At 36.0% G+C, this 18,754-nt stretch overlaps 4 protein-coding genes across 6 annotated transcripts; 3 read left to right on the top strand and 1 right to left on the bottom strand.

The window, feature by feature from the left end:
- Positions 1–4,452: 4,452 nt before the first annotated feature.
- On the top strand, positions 4,453–6,512 carry LOC110711361 (anthocyanin 3'-O-beta-glucosyltransferase-like). Its single transcript, XM_021889731.1, has 2 exons — positions 4,453–4,979; positions 5,116–6,512. Exons 1-2 carry the CDS (start codon positions 4,495–4,497, stop codon positions 6,140–6,142), a joined length of 1,512 nt encoding a protein of 503 aa, XP_021745423.1. The 5' UTR covers positions 4,453–4,494; the 3' UTR covers positions 6,143–6,512.
- A 320-nt stretch (positions 6,513–6,832) lies between these two features.
- LOC110711363 lies at positions 6,833–12,503 on the top strand. Of its 2 annotated transcripts, XM_021889733.1 has the most exons (8): positions 6,833–7,629; positions 7,727–7,863; positions 7,958–8,094; positions 8,181–10,904; positions 11,005–11,742; positions 11,838–11,917; positions 12,007–12,078; positions 12,197–12,503. In XM_021889733.1, the coding sequence occupies exons 4-8, from the start codon at positions 10,572–10,574 to the stop codon at positions 12,402–12,404; spliced, it is 1,431 nt and encodes a 476-aa protein (XP_021745425.1). In that variant the 5' UTR covers positions 6,833–7,629; positions 7,727–7,863; positions 7,958–8,094; positions 8,181–10,571; the 3' UTR covers positions 12,405–12,503. The 2 variants fall into 2 exon arrangements, with proteins under 2 accessions (XP_021745425.1, XP_021745426.1); XM_021889734.1 differs by lacking the exon at positions 6,833–7,629 and having other exon boundaries at positions 7,636–7,863.
- LOC110711367 lies at positions 7,720–8,504 on the top strand. Its single transcript, XM_021889739.1, has 4 exons — positions 7,720–7,863; positions 7,958–8,094; positions 8,181–8,316; positions 8,436–8,504. Exons 1-4 carry the CDS (start codon positions 7,720–7,722, stop codon positions 8,502–8,504), a joined length of 486 nt encoding a protein of 161 aa, XP_021745431.1.
- A 212-nt stretch (positions 12,504–12,715) lies between the features above and the next one.
- LOC110711360 (uncharacterized RING finger protein P4H10.07-like) lies at positions 12,716–18,245 on the bottom strand. Of its 2 annotated transcripts, XM_021889730.1 has the most exons (7): positions 17,625–18,245; positions 16,187–16,436; positions 15,465–16,099; positions 14,985–15,146; positions 13,407–13,549; positions 13,195–13,305; positions 12,716–13,102 (listed from the first exon to the last, which is right to left on the bottom strand). In XM_021889730.1, the coding sequence occupies exons 1-7, from the start codon at positions 17,748–17,750 to the stop codon at positions 13,021–13,023; spliced, it is 1,509 nt and encodes a 502-aa protein (XP_021745422.1). In that variant the 5' UTR covers positions 17,751–18,245; the 3' UTR covers positions 12,716–13,020. The 2 variants fall into 2 exon arrangements, with proteins under 2 accessions (XP_021745422.1, XP_021745421.1); XM_021889729.1 differs by having other exon boundaries at positions 15,465–16,436.
- Positions 18,246–18,754: the final 509 nt, after the last annotated feature.

Here is an 18,754-nt window from a genome sequence, read left to right as displayed (position 1 = left end):
CGGCCCGGCACGGTGCCCAGGTCTGGTTTTCTACATCATCGTCAAGAAACATGCATTGAAAGTAAATGTCAACTAACATAAATGTGTTTTCATACTTTTGCCTAGGATCTAATATGGAAGCAAAAATATAAATCAAAGGAATCTCACTATAATATTTACGCCACTTTTTTTCCATTGCTGGAAGATACTGATCATAATCACTTTGATGGCGATGATCAGCGAAAAGTTGGGCGAGTAAGCATGCATTAGAAAGAAAGTTTTGAGCACAAGGATTGTAAACAATAGAAAAACAATACGTCATGTTATATAATAACTGTAAAAATTGCATATATCTTTCACAGTTATTCCAATCATCATCATACAAAGCATTTTGTGGAAATTTTTGGTTGTAAAATAATGTTAACGGGCCCTTGTACTCAATTGCCTTTGTTAACATGTCATAGGTGGAATTCCACCTAGTTGGGCAATCGGTTCTAATTTTTATTACCCTTATCTTTTGTTGTTTTAGAAAACTCTTCCATTCTTGGTATCTCATGTTAGAGCTATTAATAGACATAATAGCATATCTGATTTTGCTGTAGTATGGGCCAATTGCCCGAACTCCATCATGTACACATAAGTTAAGTACATGGCAAACACATCTAGTATGAAAAGCTTCACCGTCTAATAGTACATCGGTTAAGTTTTGTTTGATAAGATTAGCTGTGTATGTCATAGAGGTTGCATTATCAAAAGTCATAGACATCATTTTATCTCGAAGGTTGTATTCGTCTATTGCTTGCATTAAATGGTGAGCAATGTTAATGCCGGTGTGTGGGTATTCCAGCATTTCGAAATGTATTATTCTTTTTTGTAACATCCATTGATCATCTACCCAATGGCAAGTCACACATAAATAGTGATATTTATAACCACTATCCCAAGAATCGGCTGTTAAAGATACTCTACAGTTAAGGTTACTCAATTCGGCTTGTAACCGGACTTTGTACTCTAGGAAATTTTTCATTGCGGCGGAACGAACGGTTTTCCTAGAGATTCTTTTATGTTGGGGTTGTAGTGCTTTGTTAATGTAGGTGTTGAATGCGTCACTTTCCGAGAAAAGAAAAGGTTGTTCGGCGTGTACTATCATTTTTCCTAGTTCATCCCTATCCCTCTCATAGTTGTATATAAAGCCGTATGGATGGAATTGGGAAATTTTGGGCTGGGTTGGATCACTAGCTTGTTTTGCACAAGCTTTCATGTGTCTAGATAAGTGTCCCGTCCCGTTTTTGGTAACTGCCGTGAATACACTATTACATGTTTTACATTTTGCCCATTGTTCACCATCTTTACTTAGGACAAAATAACGTCATACCTCACTCCTTCGGTTTTTCAAAAGTAGCATCTCAGTTTCGGTTAACCATTCATGATGTGTGTGATGGTTAGTAGTGGGACTAGTGGGAGTGGCAGTAGAAGGGGTAGAACCGGAGGGAATTCGGGTACTTTCTTGGCTACCTTGGCTAGAACAATAGTTTTGTTGATCACCGATATAATTAGGTGGAAATTGGTATGGTGGTAGTGGAAATTGGTTTAGTGGTGGTGCTGGAAATCCCGACGTATTATATGGCTCATAGCCCGGGGGGAAGTAAATGGGGTCATTGGTTTAACTCGTAATTTGGGGGCTCGTTGTATTTGGTGGTTCCCTAGAACTACTACTACGGATAAGTCGGCCTTTCCCCCTAGACCTAGATGATGGGTTGTTCGATGCCATAATTAACAATTAATTTTTTAATAAAAAGTGATTAACTATAATAATAATAATTAATAACAACAATTTTAACAATAAAAATATCAATAATAATAATTAATAACAACAACTATAACAGTAATAATAACAACAAAAATAAATAATAACAACAATTGTAACAATAATAATAATTAATAACAACAATTATAACAACAACAATAACAATTAACAACAATAATAATTAAACAAGATTATTCTAATAATAACAATAAAACAATAATAAATTTAAGATTAGTTTAGATCTTACAACCGTGCTTCAACGCTCCACTAATTACGATTACGAACTTTTTAATTTTTTCCGATATTAGGAAAATAATTAGAAAATTTAAGAGAATAATTAGAGAATTTAAGAAAATAAGGATTATTAGAGATTTAGAGAATATAAGAGATAAGAAGAAGAGATTGTGATTTGGGAATGAAATGGAGGTGAGTATTTATAGAATTTTTGGGGAGCAAATTGGCAAAAAACTAGCCGTTTTTTAGCCGTTTTTTTGGCTTATTAAGGAGCTAGAATAAACGGTAACATTACCGTTGGCCCGCGGGCCGTTCCGGGCCGTGCCTGCGGGCCGGCACGACGGGCCAGCACGGCAGGCCATGGCCGTGCTCGTGCCGGGCCGTGCATGGGAATTCTCAACCCTGTCCGTGGCACGGCCCGTGGCACGGGAGTTGAACTTCGTGCCGTGCCGTGCTTGAATTCGGGTCGTGCCGGGCTGCGCCGAACGGCGGGCCGTGCCGGGCGGCACGCGGGCCAACCCGGCCCGTGCCCAGGTTTAATTGCAGCTTATTTATTTATACAGCAAATATTACAAGAGATTCTGTAACAAACTTGTAATAGAATTGTCCTAGTCAGCATAAGCATAACAAACTAATCATAGTCAGCTTATAATTTAAATATCTATTATACATCTATACCTCAACAGGTGAGGATCGAAGATGAGTTGAAATTCATGTTTCACTGAAACTTTAAAACTGCCACGATGACATGCAAGGATTTTAGTCAAATAGTGTGACTGTGTGACATAGATGTTTGGTTGGTGCATTAATTATTGGCATAGATCCAAAATCAAATACTGTAGTTAGGTCGGATATGAATCGGGTCATTTTGTGTCCAGTTTGGCCCGAATGGGTCAAATTTGAATTTGAGATGTTTTGGTCAAAAGATAATCAAGTTAGATGGGATTTCAAGTTTAGACTTGTAGTCAAGTTTGAGTCATGTACAAACCCGCTACGTGGCCAAAATCGAGTCCGGTCAAAATTTTAACATAATTTGAATTTTTGGACTCCAAACTCATTTATATTTTTTTGAAAATTTGGGCTAGGCTAGGACATGCCCAAAAAAGTGCCTAAAATAGGGGGTTTTTTTTTTGGGGCCAAACTTTGTTTGATTAGGTTTACAAAAATCATGTACCCGTTTCTCCATTTTTTTTATTTACTTGCAACACAACGTTTTTACACGTATTTTAAATTATACAATTGACTAGGTAAATAGACAAATCTATAACCAAATCTATATCTATAGAATACACTATATTTTTAGTATTTAAAAACACTAACCATCATCTTCAACATGCCACATGTACATTTTATTTTTCATCAATGCCACATGTTACCTCATTTAACCTTTTTTTCAATCCCCTTTCTCATATTAAAAAAAAAAAAAAAAAACCTTCATTTAATTTAATTCAAAACATGTATGAATGTTAATTGGTTCACTTTTTCCCAAATTAATTTCTTCTACAATTACATTTAATTTTTTTCTCCTTTTTAAACTATTCATTTTCCAATAAAAATTTACAAGTATATTATATACCAATAAATAACTCGTGCATTGCACAAGCCATAAGGCTAGTTAATAGAAATAATTTTACCATTGATAAGGAAAAAGTAAAGTGCAGATTATACGATTTAAAATGTACACGGAGTATCTAATTTCGTCAATTTATCTATTTTACTAGAAATTATCTTTTTAAATAGTGTTTCAAGAAAGTGTCTTACAAGTAAAAAAAAGTACTACAACTATTTATGAAATTATGAGTGCGTAGTCCATCTCATTTTCTAAGGCCATGTTTGGTAATTGGCTTTTTAATGGCTTTTTGGTTAGCTTTTGGCTTTTGGCTTTTTGGTTAGCTTTTAGCTTTTGGCTTTTTTAGGTGGTCAAACAGCCAAAAAATGCGTTTGGTAATTAGCTTTTTAGTCAGCGAAAAAACTGGCTTTTAAGACAAAATGAAAAAGCTGCTTTGAGTAGCTTTTTTGTTGGCTTTTGGCTTGTTGGTTCACAAATTATCTAATAAACAGCCAACAACCAACAATTAATTTACCAAACACTTTTATAAACAGCTAGCTTAAACAGCCAATTTTAAAAGTCATTATAAACAGCTAAACATTCCAGCTAGTCAAACAAGCCAAGTGAACCAGCCAACAGACATTTGTCAAACAAGGCCTAAAACTAAACACATCCTTAGGGGAAAAAAAACAGAGTACATTACTCTGAATTGGAGATAGTACAGACTACAGAGTACTCCATAGAATTGAATGAAAAAGTTACTTTTAAGTAGTTTTTTTTTATTAAACTGTCCTAGTGTAGCAGGTCCTCGAGGAACACGAGCGGAGAGTTGCGTGCCCATCCTTGTTCACTTTCTTTCGAGTACAAATAGCATGCTCAAAATTGAAATAAATAAATTAAAAAAATAATTGGTGGAGTATTAAAAATGGATTCAAATGCACGCAAAAAAAGCAGTTTAACAGCATACTTTATCCCCTACTTAACACCAAGTCACTACTTACCTCTCTTTCAAATTGCTAAGTTATTTGCATCTCGCGGGGTGCATGTTATTTTCCTTACTACTTATCACAATTCCCTCTCTTTTCGCGATTCCATCCCCTCTCTCAACCAATTAGGATTACACATCGACCTTGAGTATGTCGACTTCCCTAGCAAGGAAGTCGGCTTGCCCGAGGGGATTGAGAGCTTCAGTGCCGCTACTAACACCGATATGGCCGGTAGAGTCCTCCAAGCATTTTTCATGCTTCAAGCTCCCATTGAGGCTATGGTCCGGGCTGCTAAGCCTGACTGCATTGTCGCTGATACTCACTGTTTTTGGACCACTGCTCTCGCGGAAGACCTTGGTATCCCTCGTTTGGTACATCATGGTCAAGCTGCTTTTTCCCTCGCAGCTATTGATGCCTTTGATAGGTATGTTAGCAACAGCTAACTAAAGTAGCTAGCTATTCATTTTAACACATTTTAATTTTTTGGAGGTCCTAGTTTAATTATTTAATTATTGTCTATTAACAATGTATGTATCTATGTATGTCGTATGTATGTGTAGGTATACTCCTTATGAGAATGTGAAATCTGATGACGAACCCTTCCTATTGCCGGGACTCCCACATCCAATCTACATGACCCGTTCAGAACATCCGCCATGGATCCAAAGTTCAAATTTCTACACCACATTCTTGAACAAAATTAAAGAGGCAGATGGCAACTCTTACGGTCTTCTTGTTGATACCTTCTATGAGTTGGAGAAAGACTACATAGATTTCTACAGGACCACTTTGGACTGTCGTACCTGGTGTATTGGCCCTATTTTCCTACACCATGACCATGCTCTACACAAAATCAACTCCAAGGACAAGCTCAACCACGACAATAACAAATCGGATGAGAACAACCCAAGCAAACACCCTTGTTTGGAGTGGCTCGATAAAATGCCACGTGGAAAAGTTGTGTACGTTAGTTTTGGAAGTTTATCAAGGTTTAGCTCAGCTCAACTATTGGAGATTGCTCATGCACTTGAATCTTCGGGTCACCCATTTATATGGGTGGTCCGAAAGAAGGAGTCAGAGGAAGTAGGGGTGAAATGGTTACCCGAGGGATTTGAAGAAAGGATATCTCAGAAAAGTATTGGGATGCTTATAGAAGGATGGGCACCCCAACCACAGATATTAGAGCACCCTGCCATTGGTGGGTTCGTGACACACTGTGGGTGGAACTCTTCGGAAGAGTCCCTCGCTGCAGGGCTACCAGTCGTGGTTTGGCCACTCTCTGCTGAACAATTCTACAATAGAAAGTTGTTTATTGATGTATTAAAGATTGGAGTTGGGGTTGGAAATATGAAGTGGAGCTCCATGATTGATGGAACGGATGAGTTAGTGAAGAGAGATAAGATTGAGAATGCTGTGAGGGAGATGATGGGTGATCATGTGGAGGCTCAGGAAAGGAGGCAGCGCGCCAAGGAGTTTGGCATCGCTGCTAAGAAGGCTGTTCAACAAGGTGGTTCATCTTATGATAGTTTAACTGCTGTCATTGATGAACTACACCGTCTCAAAAATTCATCAAAAGTTGCTGCATGATTAATATTAGATGGATTTTAGTCAATAAGTGTGATGTTAGATGTTTTGTTTGGGCATTAATAAGTGGTATATTTAGGGTAGCATCATTTTTCTATTTTACTAGTCTATCTACGGAGTACTAATTAACAAGGAAATAATGATTACATTGATGAATTAAAAATAACTGATTGTTTAGTTGGGATTAAATTTCAGGAATAGTAGTAATGAAGAGAAAATGAATGACAATAGCCGCACTATAGTTGTAAGAGAGCAAATGAGAAGAGAGGTGTTCGGAAGAAGAAAGAAGAATGGAGAAAGAGGAGCAAAAAAGAGGTGGTTGATTGCAAAGCTATAACGTTGCAAAGTTTATTTATTTTTATTATTATTATTATTATTATTGTGATTTAGCTATCTTTATGTCTCACCTACCGTCATCTTTATTCTTTCTTATAACAAACTTTTAATTTCTTGTAAAACACTATTATTAGAGCATAAGCTGCGCGAGGATCTTATTAATCAATAATGCGATTGCACCAAACAAAATAAAGATTGAACATGGGAAAAAAAAGAGATGAAGTATTAAGAGATGTACAACACATTATTAATTAGAACCTGTTCTCTTTAGTAAGTTTTTTAATTAGTAGGTGAGATTGTGAGATTCTTCCTCATGTGTGACTGATTAGATATACGTCTGATTGATGAAAATAAGAGAATGACAAGTTGTTCATTTGCACCCATTAAACAAATTTGATTAGATTGTATTGTTATGTATCATGTCACTTACCCACTTTAGAAGATCCACATGCCTCCTAAGAATGTTATTTTCTTTTCCTTGACATGATGTTTTTTTTGTTTTCATTTTTCCTAATAAACCCCCTGCTTATAATTCTTTTGTGTGTAAACAAATTGTAATTAATATCATAGCTTTGAAAATGGAAATTGTTAAACAGAGTTAATTAAGGTGCAATGGTGATTGGGACTACACTTGATAGTGAGGACTTGTATTCGATCCCCCGCAACAATAATCGGGAGGGGACTGGAACCTAACCACTCAATACTGATCCCCGAATCCGAATTAGCTCAAAGGGAGAACCGGGTGGAACACCAAAAAAAAACAATGCAAGTGAGAGGGACAAGGGCAGGGCAGCAGTGAAAATGAAGTAGCTAAGTGGTGGGGTGAGCGGTAGTGATTGAAAACCTGAGTGAATTTAGGTTGAGGTGTGTATATATCATACGTACTTGCAATCATGAAATTGGAATGAAAATTTGAGTGATCAACAATTAGGTCAAACCGTCAAAGTCATAGAGTAATCAAATAAGTAGTCCTAAGAAAATTTGAAAGTCACAAATAAACCAAATCAATGATATGATTAATAAATAATGAATGAAGGAGCCATGAAGTTTCCCTGAATATTTCCTTCCTCTTTCCTTAATTATTAAAACATTTAAGGAAATATATAAAAGTGTTTCGTTCAGCAATAATTCAGATTTCAGACCAACCATTCAAAGTATTGGTCTCATCATTTTTTAATCTCTCTTTCTCGATCTGTGTTTATTATTTAAGAGTGGAATTAATAATTAGAAATTTTTATTAAAAAATGGCAGGGATGCTACCAGGAGTAGAAGCAGCAAGAAGAAGGAGAGTTCATCAAAGCAGTAGCATTAATAATAGCAATTGTTCATCTCCTTCCTCGAGACGCCTTTCTTTCTCTCTCTTCTCCACAAATACCTCTACTTTCTTGGTAAGTTATTGGTTTTTTATAAAGTATGTATGTATGATCGAATGAATGATTAAATTAAAGGGTTATATCTTATATGTGTCTCTGTACTGTACAGGGGCATACGACAAGGAGCAGAACATCCTATGAAGATGATGATGAACACGAAGATGATCCAAAGTTAGGAGCTTTGGCTAGAGAAGCCAAGGTCAGACTTGATGCCAAACTCAGATCAACACCCTTCAAATCTACCAGGTTACTCCATTCTACTTTTATTTTCATTTACTTTTTATTAATTCATTGAAATTGTTTGTTAATATAAATAATACTCCTAATTTCAGGAATAATAACTGTGAAGAGAGAATAGGAAGATTCCAGAACAATGAAAATGAAGTGACAAGAAAGAAAAAGAAGAAGAATGGAAAGTTTAGTTGGAACTGGAAATCAGGGGATCAATTACAAGATAAAGAATGTGCAGTATGCTTGGATGAAATGAAAGAGGGTGATGACATCATGAATTTAGAATGCAACCATAGTTTTCATTCAAAATGTTTGATGCCTTGGCTTCAAACCAATGCCCACTGCCCCTGTTGCAGGTTCAGGATCCAACACCTTTAAACTTCATTTTTGTCACTCTTTCTATCGGCTTGCTTATTACCAACTAGTATGTAATGTAAATACAAGATTGGTGTTAATTTTTAGTTTTTTCAGGCCACTTGCCAACCCAAATCATGTGATTCAGCTACCTCTATTCTCATCTACCCTCGCTTGTTTTTATTATAAATAAGTGTTGCGGTTATTATAAAAATGGAGAGAGTTAACCTCCTTATTCTCACCTACCCTCGCTTGTTTTTATTATAAATAAGTGTTGCGGCTATTATAAAAATGGAGAGAGTAACCTCCTTATTCTCACCTACCCTCGTTTGTTTTTATTGTTAATAAGTGTTGCGGTTATTATAAAAATGGAGAGAGTAACCACTTAGTACAAGTTTTTATTTCAGTTTTTATTAACCACTTAGATTGACACCCCTCATCCTACAGGCTATAGCTAGAAGGTGGCAATGGATCAGAAAATCATGATCAACAATCAGGACCTCTTCTCAACTAATCAAAATTTCCATCCATCACTTTGAGCAGATAAGGCATGTTGCTTTAGAACTTCAATTAACATCAGGACACAAAAAAAAAAAAAAAAGGAAAAAGAAAAAAAATCTTACTCCACTATTTTCAAGCATCTAGCAGGGAAGATCAGAATCCAATAGCCACTAGGACTGCCATATCAGTCTTTCCAATGCATTAGAAATTTTGGCGTTAATATCAATTTAAGTTGTCAAAGTACGGGAATGCTGCTACAAAATTAAACACATAGCAATCGACATATCGTAAAAAGAAGAAGTTAACAATGTACCTTGAGCCTGAATAATCTGGGAGAGTTTACTAGAAAGAGTGGAGGCACGCCTACTATCACGAGTAGCACCCCTCCAAAGCCATGGCATCATCATCATAATCAGTCATTTGCACACTCTCTGAGCTCACTGCCTGATCCTGCCATAGAACAATTCTCACATCATTACCCTTAACTTCTAAAATTAAAATGCAGACATGAGAAGACGCCGCTAGAAGAGATAGAAACAAGAAAAATTCTACCTGGTCTTTTATCATTCTAAGAATTTTCTGATTAACCTCCACAGATTGCTTCTGAACTGGATCAGCAGCTTCTCTTAACTGCACATACAGCATAGATATCGGAGACATTAGAACAAATGAAATCAATCAAGTTGAGGAATTAAGTTTAAGATAGAGATCACCTTAGATGGTTTATATTTCTCAGTTGATGACCCTGTGAGCTCATCAAGTTTAGCAAAAAGATCAGATTCTGAGCACTTGCAATATCACTTGTTTGGACCAACAAGGGCATCTGGAACATACATGCACATCAAATTCTTTCATCTAACCAAGAGCAAATTAGAAATTCAAATATGAACATAGACGAGAGCTAGATTTCAGAGCACAAATAAAAAGATGGAACAGATAATTGACACTTAGCAGTTACACTAGGCAAAAGGCATGATGTAGTTACTCTAGGCAACATAAACATAACCAAAATGTTGGTCAAGATTTTAGTATAACAATTAGCAAGAAAAATAGAATCCATAAAAGGGTCAACTAATAAATTGATGGTATATCATAGTTGAATCCTAATATTAAAGGGTTGTGACATACATTATCAAACAAATTAGGTTCAATTATCACATAATTTTAGGGAACCCTGCACTCAATTAAATAAAATTAGATGAAATTGTGAAATTGATATGATGAATACTAAAAGAAACAACAACTTACCTCGAACAAATCGTTAGTAATGGAGGATGTCAAGTGCGATGTTGTTGAGTGCGCGCGCTTCAATGGAGAAGGAGAGGAGAAAGAGGACAGAGGTAGAGGAGGCGGTTACTAAAAATAAAAACTAATAATGGCCCATTTCTACCAATTACTGGGCCAAGATTACCCAATTTTGGGGCCCAAACTTCAAGGACGTGGTGGGTCCCGCCAATGTGAGACCATTGCATACAACGGCTACTTCCATTTTTCACATAGCCGTTAAGTGGCCAAACTGAAATTCAAATTGGTAACAAACGGGAAGCAACTTCACCAAAAATCATTCATTCATAACATCTTGTAATAGGATCAAAGATTAGATCTTGTAAAAAAAAAAAAAGAAAAAGAATTGAAAAATGGGATACAGTAATACATATGCACCTGCATACTATTCATCTCTTCAGGATTCCATCACTTCAATCTGCAAATCAATCCTTCCTTTCTCTTTAAACAAGCGAAGATTAACAGCAGCTGAACAGAAGCTCTCCAAACAGCAATCTGATAATCTTAAATGGCAGCAGAATTCATTCCATCAGATCCTCAATTTGATTGGTCTTCACAAAGAAGGCCTTTTACCAGATACCGAGGTTTCCGCTTTCAGAACCCATCTCCTTGATACCCTCATTGCTTCCAAAGGAGCCGATAAGGAACAGCCCCAGATTCTGAGGGATAAGCTCCTCTTTCTCCAGGTTTCTCTTTTTCAATTCTATCATTGTTTCCGAAATTGAATTTTGTTTCCTATTACAAGATCTGAATTTGCATTCATATTAATGTTTGATGAATAAACAGGAGCTGCTGTATGCAAAATGCATATCTGCAGAGGAGTATCATGCATCAAAAAGGCCATTGCTTCAGAGATTAGCAGTACAAGGGGCTGAGCTAGAGGCTAGAGACGTGATCGTTGGAGAACGAAAAGAAGCAGAATCTCCGGAGGAAGAGGAGTGGTCGGTGATCGATTTGAAAGACGATCAGAATTTGATAAACAAGGATAATTCTAGGTCCAAAAACAGATCTAAGCATGGGATGAAGCACATCAAAGATGCAGCCTCAGTTTTCGGGTTAGGGTCTTTACAGAAACTGGGAAAAACAAGACAGCAGAAGAGCATATTTGATCAATTGCCAGTTGATAATCCAACCATTTCAAACAAAGAGAATGACCCAGTTGATGAAAACCCATTTTGGAATAGCAATAATCACAATGACACTGAAAGTGAAACTACGTCTATTCTTATGTCAGCATCAGACTCTGATAAATTTGGTAAACAGGAATGTCATGGAAGTGGAAAAGGGAAGAAGACTGCATTCAGAAGTCTATTCCAGACAGATAAATCGGAGGAAAAAGACTCGAAATTTACGAAGAAGCAATGGGGGTTTGATGGGTTCAAAAGATGGAAGAGGACTAATGTGGAAGATGAAACAACTACTGCCCCTCTAACTGAGAGATCAAGTAATGATGGTCCTGATACTAAGCAGATCAAAAGAAAGCTTCTTTCTGATAGTTCTTCATCTGGTTTTTACATTGATAAGGTAACTGACACTAAGAGATAACATGATTTTTCTCATTACAATAAAAGTTGGAAGAGTGAAACAATTTTCATACTAGATATGCTATGAATATGCAGGTTGTAGGGGATAACATAAGGAAGGAGTTGTTGCGAATTCAAACAGAACTGTCTAGCACAAATCCCAACTTTCATTTTTCGTATGTGGTGTTTCCGAAATAGGCTCCTTTGTACATTAATTTGTTGTCTTGTTGCTTGGGATTTGTTTTACTCATACTCATTGCTGTAGGAATGATGAAATGGATGTTATCTCCACAAAGCTGCCAGTTGACAAGTCTGATCTTAAGCAGTACTTTCCCAAGTAAGGCTTAAGAGCAAGCAATACTTCTTTCTGCATTACTGATATGCATGAATTATCACATGAATATATCCTATCTTTGTAATAATGATCTCTCTTCTGCGCTTGTGTGCTAATGCAGGTCCTGGTGTGAACGATATGGTGATGTCGTGTTGGATGTTGTGAAAAAGGAATTCAAAGATCATGTCGGGGAGATGGAAAATATGCGTCATGCTACCTGGGAGAGGAGGTGCACTAGCTCCAAGAGATGGACAGCTTTCGAAGATGATGAAAATTGCCATCCTAATCGCGTCTCTCCTGCAAACCATAAACCAAAGTCCATTTTCTAATACATAAGATTATTGTTTCTAGTCTACACAAGGCCATGTTTGTGGAAGGGTTTATATGTACAACTCTTTATCCTATTAGTAAAATATGTATATCAACTATTTTATGGAATTCATTTGCCTCAATTTAATCTCTCTGTAATTGAGGAGGATAAGTTAGGTAACACCCTATCTAACTATAGAAGGATTTCTGAATTTGTAATTTTCATTTGTCCTTTGAAGTGTTGTGGACCTGGTATTTCTTGGAATTCACATTTGCAGGACAAAATTCACCAAATGATGAACAAAAATAGAGAAGGATTGAAGGAAGCACATATACGATAACGAATCAAAGTGAAATTAAACAGCAGAACCATTATGGCTTTTGATGTACACATTACATGACTGCAAAGGAAGATATTTGTTTACATCGGACTTCACTTTTAAACAACCAACATTATTGATAAAAACAGAAAATTAAATTGTGTACATTTGCTTATATTTACATGAAAATGTGAGTGATAAATTCGTCGATGGTATATAGTCAGACTAACATTTGATTTAGGTATAACCAAAATTTGGTATGAAAGATTTTGTCTATAATAGCTTCAAGTAATTAAGCAGTTCTTTATACAAGAATTTATGAGAGATCTTCATTTGAGCTGGATGCAGCAACCTCTGTAGCCCCTCCTCGAACATCTCCACGGCAGAGTGGACATACCCTACAATGGGGCAAGTTAAACATTAAGTCAAATGGACAAGAAATGCAGTATGTTGAAACGGCCATTACGAAAATATGGAAGCAAGGAAATACCCATGAATCTCTTTCAGCCATTTATCAACACACGACATGTGATATGCATGGTGACAGGGAAGAACTCGTATTTTATCACCTTTCTCATACTCCACCAAACAGATATAGCACCTAAACATATCAAAAGTTCAAAAAAAGAACGTTCATCATCCCTCTCTAGTCAAAAACAAGAAAGCCGAACAAAAAGAATATATGAAGAGACTACAACTTACTGATCTACATCATCTCCGTGATCAGCTGTAATAGGTTTTTCAAACGTTTTAATCGGAAGTGAGTCCACAACCGATTCAGGAGCAGGGACTGAAAGCATAGACAGGGAAAATGACTCTGGCTGGCGGTGGATTTCATCCAAAACCTTGCAATTTTACACAATTATATTAAAAGTATGTCAGATTGTCAGTCATAAAGAGTACATAAAGCTTCACACATTCACACTGCAGCACATAAGTTATATTAGAACAGACAGAAAATTTGTAACTTGTTCAGCTCCAACAGTATGCCACCACTCTTGTCATTTTTTGGAAGTCGTGTAAAGAACCAGAACAGAACCAGGGGAACAAAGTCAAAATATCAAACAGGTGAAGAAAAAGCTCGGCAAGTGGTGGTGTGGTACACTAGATTACTTTGATATTTTGCAATGCTCATACTGCAATGGAAACTAAGGCAATATTACCAGTTTTGATATAAATAAAACTACTTACTCTCTTTCATAAGGCCCCAAGGCTTTACGAGATTTCAATCGATCACTTATTCTCTCAAAATATAATTATTTAATAAAAAAAGTACCAGTATGCTAAACTAATATCATAACGCCTTTTTTTAGACTCTTTAAATATATATTTTCTGATAACTATAGGTTCAAAGATCTTTCTCATAAATAGCATGGTAAGTCAACAATCTCCAATGACGTTCACAAACTAATTGCTTTCATAGCTCATTTTACTCTGCCAAAATCAGAAATCCGCCTCAATGAAAAATAATATATCAGCTATGAATTAGTCAAGCATTGATTTTAACAAACAGCTCTCAACTCTTACAACAGAAAGACTTCCGATTACTCTAAGGTAAAAACAAAGATGCAAGGTAGCCTTACATTCATTAGTATCGACACAATGAGTGTGAGACGCATAGCATAATCTGAGAAAACAGTGGGACAGTTTGGTGCAGAACAAAAATTAAGAAAAGGCAGCTCAATTAAATTAATGATTATCAGACAGAGCATAAAGTGATAAAGACAATGGGACAGCACAAATTGTTGCAGAAAAACATACTTTGTACTTTAACATTAGGCAGCTCAAACAAGTAAATGACCTTATCAGCATCATGTAAGCAGAAAACAATTTTATTCAAAATCTTACAAACGAAGACACTTCCTCCATTTTTCTTTCATTGCACCATAAGGACTTTTACACTATTCACTTAATCTTCTTTGACCATCTTTTGTGATTTATCTATTAGGAAAAACATAGTCATGTGAGATCTAGTTAGATTCGTCTTGAAATCTACTTTCTAAATATCAATTTTTTATAATTTTTACAAAAGTATAATTAAAGATATTAATAGCCAAAGTAATGCATTGGCAAGCGTGAAATCCCTTATGGTGCAATAAAAAAAGAACAGAGGAAGTATAAGAAATCTGCAGTAAGAATATACTCCTGACCTCTCCCAACGAGTAAAACAGTAGAAAATATCAGCAGTTTTAGATGTTGACAACATGAAATGTCAACCAATAAGGAGTATATAGACATATTTCAGTAGCAACAAAAGAAAAACATTATAAACAAATATACCTCAAATAAAGCCTCAGCAAGCAGGATAATTCTAGATATACTTGAGAGTGCATTAGCCTCTTCATCCAACTCACACGTGCATGAACCGTCAGAATGCAAATCAAGCGGACAAAATGTACGATGACTACTCTCTGTAGCAGTACCTCGCAATCTATCCCAAAACTGCAAGGAGGTTGAAAACAATTGTTGAAATAACTAACAGTGGGAATGCCAATCACACTTAAGCATGTACTGAACACAAAAAATACGAAATAAACAAATTTTTTTTCAGGGTGGGGGGAGGGGGGGGGGGTATGATAGCATAAATATATCCTTACAGGCTTACAGCAAATGTCTTTCATAATAAACATTAAGTAATAAACCTGAAAAATCTCCCCTTTTTTGGAGGTTTGATAGTTAAATATCATTGTGCAGAATTCAGAAGTCGCAAAAGCAACACAAGCATGTCTTTCATGAGCAAGAGGGGATACAGATGCTCACCTCAGATCTTGAGTTCCGTCTACGATCATTTGTAAAGCGACTTCTCCGACCAAAGCGCCAAGGCTCAGCACCAACACCATCATCAAAAAAGTCATCACCAATATCAAGAAGCCATCTGCGATGAGATCCTGCTAGATCAGAATCCTCAGTTGTGAAAAGTATGGCTGGAAAATCAGCATTTCTTCTTGAACTGCGACTTGTAAAGGCATCCCTAAACATCCTCCTGCTGTGTCTTCTTGCTTCACGGGTGCTTATTTCGTTGTTGATGTTGGGCAAATGATAAGATGAGGAGATACTCACCACATCAACATGAAGCACATTTCCTTCTGGTTGAACTTCAGCCCTATCTGACACAAAAAGCTCTAATCCTGAGGGTATCACCTCTTGAATGACTTCATCTCCACGAGCATGAGAAGCTATGCCAGGGTCAGAAATAACTGGAAATGGACCAGATTCAGTACTTTGGCTTCCAATAACCTCACTAACATCCTCAAAAATGGTGGGCTGTTCAAGCTCCACGTGCTGCAAACTAGGAGACAAGACCTCATAACTAGTCTGAGGTGCATCGTTGATAAATTCATCAATCTCACTGGTTGCATGCCTGTTGGGACTAATACTTATGTGTTGTAGGTGTCCTGCAGAAGAGGACTTTACAGAATCAATCAATCGCTGTTGATGACATTTGCTATCAGCATTTACATCACAAGGAACAACTTCATCACCTTCTGAAAAGCACTTCCGCTTATTAGATGATTCTACATTTGAATCATCATGAATCAAGGTGCACTCACTACTTAGAGTACTGCTCTCTGATGAGGCTATTAGTCCAGATCTAGGACTGGAATTGCTGCTAAACCCGGTTCCCGCACTAGAAGTTGGAATGGAATCATTTGTGGGGATTGAGGACTTGTTAGCTTTCTGTTGACTGTAATCCCTAGAAGTTAATACAGATCCGGCAGCACAATCTTCCCACTAAACAATGCAGCAAAAAGGTTGAGTTATCATCTCCACCGTGATATATAACACACATCTTAGTCTAGAGCATGAAGTATAGAATCAAAAGAAATATATGCAAAAAGATGTCAAAAAATCAAGATCGTAAGGGCCTATGACTAAGAATAATACCATCACCCCAGAAAGCTCACAAGGAAAAAAATTGTGAGAAGATAGAACTAAACTCCTAAATTAAAATCGATTGTCATGTAGTAAGCCAGGACATCGCCGTACCTTTTCTGCATCGGCCACCACTACAGCAGTGAAAGAATAAGGAGGCCAAACAACTGAACTCAAAGAAATAAGCTTCAAGGCATGCAGCAGATAAACATTTATCCCAAAAAAGGCTTCATGACCTTTAGGGAGAAATTTCAAATACCTCAGTTAATTCTCAAGGAAACTTGAAAAAACATCAGAGAATGACCAAATAAAGCAAGATGCAATAAAGAACACATTCAACATCTTCCATAGATAATCACAATATTATAATTTACACTACACATCATTTTGAGCTATAAACATGTTATCCAAGTATTAATAAAACTAGAAATAGAGAACACATTCAACATCTTCCATAGATAATCACAATATTATAATTTACACTACACATCATTTTGAGCTATAAACATGTTATCCAAGTATTAATAAAGCTAGAAATAGGGAACACATTCAACATCTTCCATAGATAATCACAATATTATAATTTGCACTACACACCATTTTGAGCTATAAACATGTTATCCAAGTATTAATAAAGCTAGAAATAGCACAATCATCCATATTTTTTAATCACAACTTCCTATCAATTCCAACCAGTATGACTTTTATGCTGGATTACCCAATTCAACATCCAATCAAAATGATAAAACCAGCTTAAATTTGTATGAAAACCTCATAAAAAATTCTCGACCCCCAAAACACTCCATGAAATGGATGGTAATGGTATAAAATCCAATCAAGTAAAAAATTAAGATTACAAATTAAGGGATTCTTAAACTATAAAGTTACCATCTTTGGAATAATCTAAATAATCAAGCCCACCAACATAGAGCAAAAAAAGCAACGATCTTGCTAAAACTTAAAAACAAAACAATTGAAACTCAAACAAAAGGGGGTAAAAGTATAAAAAAAAAAAAAAAAAAAAAAAAAAAAAAAAAAAAAAAAAACCTGAGGAGAAGGAGAAGAAGCGCCGCAAAAGAGAGAAGCAAGCCTTTGTTTGGTACGGTTGACTTTGCTGCGTCTACCAGTTGCAGCTGCCGGAGGAGAACCCAGATTACTGCTGCCTGAACCCATTTTTTTTTTCTATGAGAGCTGATTTTTAGGAGAGAGAAACTAAACTAATCTAAATTAAAAGAATTTTTACATTATTTATTTAAATTGACAATGAAACTGCAACGAAATGAGCTGAGCACAATCTAGGAACAAGCCGGTCCCTTTTTCTTTTCTTTTTTTCTTTTTTGTGCTTTTCTTTAGATACAGTAATATTTCAGACAATTTTTTATTTTGGTTTTTCTTTTTTTTATGGGATAAGGTTTTGTGCAATTGTGCCTCTCATTTCACTTGATTGAATAAATAAAGGGTGTAAGAATTTCAAAACATACCATTCATTACTTGAGCAAGAAGCCTATAGCTCAGTGGAGCTAAGCTTCATTCCCGTGGTAGTGACCCGGGTTCGAGGCTCATATCCCCCCTCCCCTGTGGGTAATACCCCCTTGATATTCCTGTGATAGGAAATTAAGGTGGGGCCCACCCCTTACCCCTAAAAAAAAAAAATACCATTCATTACTTTGTGTGATTTTTTCTAATTTGCCTTCTAACTTTTCTTGGGTGTTAGGGACTAATTATGGTGAGAAGTTTGACTATTTAGCTTATGGTATGGGAAGAATAATACGAAGCACTTCGAGGACTTTTAGGAATAATGGAATTTCACTCCAAAGTCCTTCTACTACATAGATCTGGTTTCTATAATTTCTTGATCGATTGAATCATTTATGTTTTATTGATTCTTGTTTTGTAAATAATAAACGATCTTTGTCATACACATGTAAGTAAAATTAATTGATAATTATCCTAATAAAGTTTTTTCAAGGATAAGAGTAATAACTTTTTATATTATATACACTATTTGAATATATGGTTCTAAAATGAAGATATGAACTTTGTGTCTTTGTACTTCTAATAAGCTCATTGACAACACTTACTTCAAATTTGAATTGTAGCTTCAATTATTATAAAGATGGTAAAGGTGAAACAAGAAATCATAATATTGTATTATTTATATGTAAATTGGATTATAA

The sequence above is a fragment of the Chenopodium quinoa genome, unplaced genomic scaffold, assembly GCF_001683475.1.
Source record: "Chenopodium quinoa cultivar QQ74 unplaced genomic scaffold, ASM168347v1, whole genome shotgun sequence".
Lineage (NCBI taxonomy): Eukaryota > Viridiplantae > Streptophyta > Magnoliopsida > Caryophyllales > Amaranthaceae > Chenopodium > Chenopodium quinoa.
Note: the sequence above shows the minus strand (reverse complement) of the source record. Positions and strands in the feature narration are given on the sequence as shown.